Below are 6,704 nucleotides of genomic sequence, written 5' to 3' on the forward strand. Positions count from 1 at the left end.
TTTTCCTAAGGGAAAATTTATAAGTAAAAATATTTCCCTAGCACTTCACTTATCATTATTCTCAAAGAAATTTTACCACTAATGAGTTTAGTGAGTTTAAACTAAAATTTTTTTCTTTTTTGAATTTTTTATATAAAGCTATATTTTCCATTAATAATACTGTGTATGTATAAATTTATCTTGAGATCAATATCTCTTTCCCATATGCCATGCTTCCAAGAAGGCACTAGTGGTAAAGACGTTGCCTGCCAGTGCACGAAACTTAAGACATTTGGGTTCGATCCCTGGATCCAGAAGATTCCCTGGAGGAGGAAATGGCAACCCACTTAAGTGTTCTTGCCTGGAGAATCCCATGGACACAGGAGCCTGGAAGGCTACAGTCTATGTGGTTGCAAAGAGTCAGACACGACTGAAGCGACATAGAGTGCATGCACACACACACACATACACACACACATTTTCCATTCAATAATACTGTGTTTTTGTAAATTTATCCTGAAATCAACATTTCTTTTCCATTTGCCTCATCATTAGAATGTGATGGCAATCAGCAGTGCCTGAAAATTCAATAGCAATTGCCTCTCCTAAAAAGCAGTAGCTTGGTGCTGCCCTGATAACTAAATGTATACCCACAGCCATCTACTTCTCTGTCCCATCCTCCAGACAATAGAAATTTTACAAGAAATACAGAAATAAAATGCAAGCCACCTGTATAATTCTAAACTTTCTGGTAGATAGATACGTTAAAAAACTAAACAGATAAATTCATTTTAATTGCATTTTTATTCAACATAGTAGATCAAAAGTGTCAATTCAGCATGTAATCAATATAAAAGGCAATTGATGAGGTATTTTACATTAGTTTTCATACTAATTATTCAAAGAACCAGTGTGTATTTTACACTTACACCATGTCTCAATTTGGATGATCACATTTCAAGTACTGGATACTGTATATGGCTAGTGGCTATTGGATTGGATTGGATTGGATTTTTAACAGCTCCCAGTTAACTCAAAATACAACCAAGGTACCCCTTGAAATGAAACTCCAAATTCTCGCCCATTAGTGTTGAAAGAGGATGAGATGGCTGGATGGCATCACTGACTCAATGGACGTGAGTCTGAGTGAACTCCGGGAGTTGGTGATGGACAGGGAGCGAGCTGTCGGACACGACTGAGCGACTGAACTGAACTGAACTGAAGTGTTGAAATACCTCCACCCTACATCTTTATACCCCATCAAATTACATTTCTCTCATCTGGAAGTTCTAATTCACTAAACTTCGTCCCTAGAGCTCCACCTACCAAGTCAGAGGTGCCCATCTTGCATTTATCTGAAATCTAACATACTTCCCACTCACACACTACAAAATTCATCAGAACCGATCTTGTCGTTTTGCCAAGACCAACTCAACAAAATCTTTCACCTCCTACTCTCTTACAAAATGTGGTATATTAAAATTATCCTGTGAGAAGTAGCATGAAATTACTGTGAACATATTCATAAGTGAAATGTGCTAGGTCAACAAACATGTGAAGTAGAATATTCCAAGAAAGACATGAGGCAAGAAAACATGGCATAAAGAAAACAAACTAGGTTGGGATTCAAGCTGAGATTTCAGACCCAGCTGTAGCACCAGGTAGTTCTATATTCTTGGGTAACATACATTTCTGAGTCTCCAAAGTGTGATGTATTATACACTGGCACTGGATTAAATGATTCCAAAGTCCCATTCAACATTGAATACTCTATAATATAGCAACTATCTTTGTAAAATAAAGAAGGAAGAGGGGAAATGATGGTGAGGGAGGATAAATCCACTTGGGAAAAAGTTAAATCTCCTTTATATATTGGACAGAATGGAAGCCCTGGAACTTGAAGTCCACACCAAATAACAATGACAATAATAACAAATTCCAATTAAAAAAAAATGGGATCCTTTTTCTCAATTTCTAATATTTCTTCAAGACAACATTATTCTGTCCAAGGTTTTCTTTAGGGCAAATTTGACATCCTTATTCCTCAAGCTATAGATTAATGGATTGAACATGGGCACCACAATGGTATAAAACAAGGAGGACACTTTGCCCTGATCAAGGGGTAAAATAGAAGGTGGTTTGAGGTACATAAAAGCTCCTGACCCAAAGAAAAGAGAGACTGCAAGTATGTGGGAACTGCAAGTACTGAAAGCCTTGGACCTTCCCTCAGTGGAGCTAATGTGGAAAATGCTAGAAAGAATAAAACCATAAGAGATAAAAATGGTCACAATGGGCACCCCAATGCCAATGGTCACAACAATAAAGACTACCAGCAAATTTACATAAGAGCTGTTACAGGAGAGCTCAAGAAGGGGAATGATGTCACACATATAGTGATTGACAAGGTTGTCACCACAGAACGTCAGAAATACTATATTTCCTGTATGGGCCATAGCCCCAAACACTCCCATCCCATAGACCCCCAACAAAAGGAGTAAACACACCTGAGGAGACATGGTGACCGTGTAAACCAGTGGCTTACAGATGGCGACATAGCGGTCGTATGCCATTGCTGACAGGATGAAGGATTCAGAAAAGACAAAGAAACAGAAGAAAAAGAGCTGAGTCATACACCCTGCATAGGAAATGAAGTTCTTCTCTGAGATGAAACTTGTCAGCATTTTAGGGACAATGGCAGTAGAGAAACTAAAATCTATGAAGGACAAGTTGAAGAGGAAAAAGTACATGGGAATATGAAGGTGAGAATTCAGTCCAATCAAGGTTATCAAGCCCAGGTTCCCCACTACAGTGACCATGTAGAAACACAGAAACAGGAAGAAGAGGGGGATCTGGAGTTCAGGCTGATCTGTTAAGCCTGTGAGGATGAACTCGGTCACAGAGGAGGTGTTCTCTTCAGCCATTCTCCTCTCGGAGAATCTGTGAGGGGAAATGAAGAATTGTTCAGAGAAAAAGAGGAAAACAATCCTTCTTCAGAATGGCATTTGAACTGAGGGATTTTTGAACTTCAGGAAGATGGCATTTCTTCATACCTACTCTCTTCTCATGGTACCCAATTGCCATGAACCGCCCTAGTAACTGTCTGTGGGTGAAATTTGCTTTCAGAGTAAAGGCTGGTACAATCAAGCAGAGTCCATGAACTCATCCGGCCACTTTTTCCTGTACCCTTTCTGTGCACTTCCTCCCCTCCACAGCCCTTGGTCAAGTATGTAAGTCCTGGGGCCCTTCTCTAGGGTTACTCTTGAGACATGGAAGCCATTCGACCCTGACTAGACCTTCCACCTTAGGTCTCAAACTGAGCAGAGCAAGACGGTGAGGTCATGTGCCCAGGGTCTTTGGCTGGAATGGTTGTGAAATTATTATGTGATGATAATAATAATGATGGTTTCCCAGGTGGTAAAGAATCCACATGTCAATGCTGGAGACCCAGAAGACATGGATTCCATCTCTGGGGCAGAAACATCCCCTGGAGGGGGAAATGGCAATACACTCCAGTATTCTTGCCTGGAAAATTCCATGGACAGAGGAGCCTGGCGGACTGCAGTTCAGGGGTTGCAAAGAGTCAGAAACGACTGAGCATGCACACATGCACTAATAATAATGGAGTCATAACGCAAAGTTATCTATAAACTTTAAGAAAAAGAAAAGAAACACTTACAGAGCTCTAACTGTGGGGTAGTTATTGTTCTATATGCTGTGTAGCATTGTAGTTATCTCCATGTAACAGATGAGGACACTGGACTTAAGTGACTTGCACAAATCCCAGTTGTAACAGAAGGTGAACTCAAGTGGTCTGGCTCAGAACATGATCTTGTAACCTCCCTGCCACAGGACAGACCAGGTCAGGCAGACGCTGAAGGGTGAGTGAGTGTCTGCCTGACCTGGGATGAAGTAGCATCCTTTCCTTATAGCCATAGACAACAAGAAACTGAAGAATTTTATTCTGGATCAGAGATCTCAGTTGACCTCATTACAAGAGACTCCCTTGGGATTACGGCTCCAAGAGACCACCTTCCCCAGGGAAGAAGAAATGTTTATTTACATCTCTGATAATGCTTGACAAGGCTTTTAATGACCTATTCTTTTATTCAGGATACATCTTTTTAAGAACAAAGAAGAGCAAAGCAGTATGGGAAAAGTAATTCTTAAGACTTTGTATTGGGCACTTACTGTGTTCCAGAAACCAAAGTAACACACAAATAATTTTATCTCATTAATTCCTCATAACAATGTATTAATAAGTTAGACCTATTAATCTTCACTTTAAAAGAAAATGGGCACACAGCTTGTAGGCTCCAGAATCTTAACTCAAACTCTGGTCTCTCCAACTCCAAACTTCAAAGGGGCCAAGGACATCGTGCTTATTGTATGTTACTGACAGCAACCAGTTTGTCTCTAGACATCAGGCCTGGCTACTGTAAATTGTACACATTCTCAAACAGTTTTCAGGAAGGAATTTCACTCAAATACAGACTAAAGAGGCAAGTTGTACTCTGCATCTCTTACCAGGAGTTTTATATACTAAGGATGACAGGTTCATAGCCAAGAAATCAATCTTGATATGGGGAAACTTGAGGTTTGGTTTGCCAGTGGCTTAGAGAAGTTTTGGTTCTGGGATAATGACAGAAGTCCTCGTACAAAAGTTATGAAATCAAAGCACAAAGGCAGAAGTCTGTCTTCCTCCAGGCAAGTCTAACTAAAAGCACTGCACCCAGGCCAGTGTGTGGTTACGAGTTTGTGCACATACATCAGTGAGGACCTGCTCACCCTCAGCTAAGACTTAGCAATGATGGTGCTTTATCTTTCTGATAAGCATTTAGAATTTTCCACGTCCCAGAGTAACCCTAACAAATCTCAATCCCACTGCACAAAAATTGAAAATGAAGAAAGATAATTCATTAAAATGGAATTAAAATAGGCTCTCCTTGAGATCCAAGTGTAAAGAAGATATGGGGTGAGGGGAGTTTCTCAGAACACTCTAAGGGGATTTGTTATTTCAGAGACAGTTGCCATGGCAACCTGATTCCCAAATGTATCTTAAGCAGCACTCCTCTGAAGCTATGTTACCTGATGCTTAAGTACAAGCAGAAAGTAAAATCAGAAAGAAAAAAGAAAAGGCCATTTTGTTTTTCTATCTGTATGCACAATTGCACTCATCTCACATGCTAGTAAAGTAATGCTTAAAATTCTCCAAGCCAGGCTTCAGCAATACATGAACCGTGAACTTCCAGATGTTCAAGCTGGTTTTAGAAAAGGCAGAGGAACAGAGATCAAATTGCCAACATCTGCTGGATCATAGAAAAAGCAAGAGAGTTCCAGAAAAACATCTGTTTCTGCTTTATTGACTATGCCAAAGCCTTTGACTGGGTGGATCACAATCAACTGTGGAAAATTCTGAAAGAGATGGGAATACCAGACCACCTGACCTGCCTCTTGAGAAACTGTATGCAGGTCAGGAAGCAACAGTTAGAACTGGACATGGAACAACAGACTGGTTCCAAATAGGAAAAGGAGTATGTCAAGGCTGTATATTGTCACCCTGTTTATTTAACTTATATGCAGAGTACATCATGAGAAACGCTGGACTGGAAGAAGCACAAGCTGGAATTAAAATTGCCGGGAGAAATATCAATAACCTCAGATATGCAGATGACACCACCCTTATGGCAGAAAGTGAAGAAGAACTAAAGAGCCTCTTGATGAAAGTGAAAGAGGAGAGTGAAAAGTTGGCTTAAAGTTCAGAAAACTAAGATCATGGCATCCGGTCCCATCACTTCCTGGCAAATAGATGGGGAAACAGTGGAAACATGGCGACTTTATTTTTCTGGGCTCCAAAATCACTGCAGATGGTGACTGCAGCCATGAAATTAAAAGACGCTTACTCCTTGGAAGGAAAGCTATGACCAACCTAGACAGCATATTAAAAAGCAGAGACATTACTTTGCCAACAAAGGTCCGTCTAGTCAAGGCTATGGTTTTTCCAGTAGTCATGTATGGATGTGAGAGTTGGACAATAAAGAAAGCTGAGTGCCGAAGAATTGATGCTTTTGAAGTGTGGTGTTGGAGAAGACTCTTGAGAGTCCCTTGGACTGCAAGGAGTTCCAACCAGTCCATCCTAAAGGAGATCAGTCCTGGGTGTTCATTGGAAGGCCTGATGTTGAAGCTGAAACTCCAATACTTTGGCCACCTGATGCGAAGAGCTGACTCATTTGAAAACACCATGATGCTGGGAAAGATTGAGGGCAGGAGGAGAAGGGGATGACAGAGCATGAGATGGTTGGATGGCATCACCAACACAATGGACATGGGTTTGGGTGGACTCTGGGAGTTGGTGATGGACAGGGAGGCCTGATGTGCTGCAGTTCATGGGGTCGCAAAGAGTCAGACACAACTGAGCAACTGAACTGAACTGAACTGAACTGAATAGTACTGTCACCTGTCCAAAACCTGAATACTTGAAAAATGACTTCCTTCTTCTGTTTATTTCTAACTTACAAATTATATATTATACATGAAGATTTATACATGATAAAATGTCTGCAAATGTGTCTCATTCGTGTGCATTAGCTCTCAGACTTCTGGTTGTTCATCAGAGTTGTACAAGCATGGGCCCAAACCAATCCCCACCTGTCATAGAATTGTTTCCTGCCAGAGTCCAACTCCAGCAACCAGGGATTCAACCTGAAGAGGTGAAAGGTGTCGGCGAT

The 6,704-nt window shown here is 40.9% G+C and overlaps 1 protein-coding gene across 1 annotated transcript; it reads right to left on the reverse strand.

The window, feature by feature from the left end:
• Positions 1–1,964: 1,964 nt before the first annotated feature.
• OR8B9C (olfactory receptor family 8 subfamily B member 9C) lies at positions 1,965–2,900 on the reverse strand. Its single transcript, NM_001389934.1, has one exon. The coding sequence runs from the start codon at positions 2,898–2,900 to the stop codon at positions 1,965–1,967; it is 936 nt and encodes a 311-aa protein (NP_001376863.1).
• Positions 2,901–6,704: the final 3,804 nt, after the last annotated feature.

This window comes from Bos taurus, chromosome 29 (genome assembly GCF_002263795.3).
Source record: "Bos taurus isolate L1 Dominette 01449 registration number 42190680 breed Hereford chromosome 29, ARS-UCD2.0, whole genome shotgun sequence".
NCBI lineage: Eukaryota > Metazoa > Chordata > Mammalia > Artiodactyla > Bovidae > Bos > Bos taurus.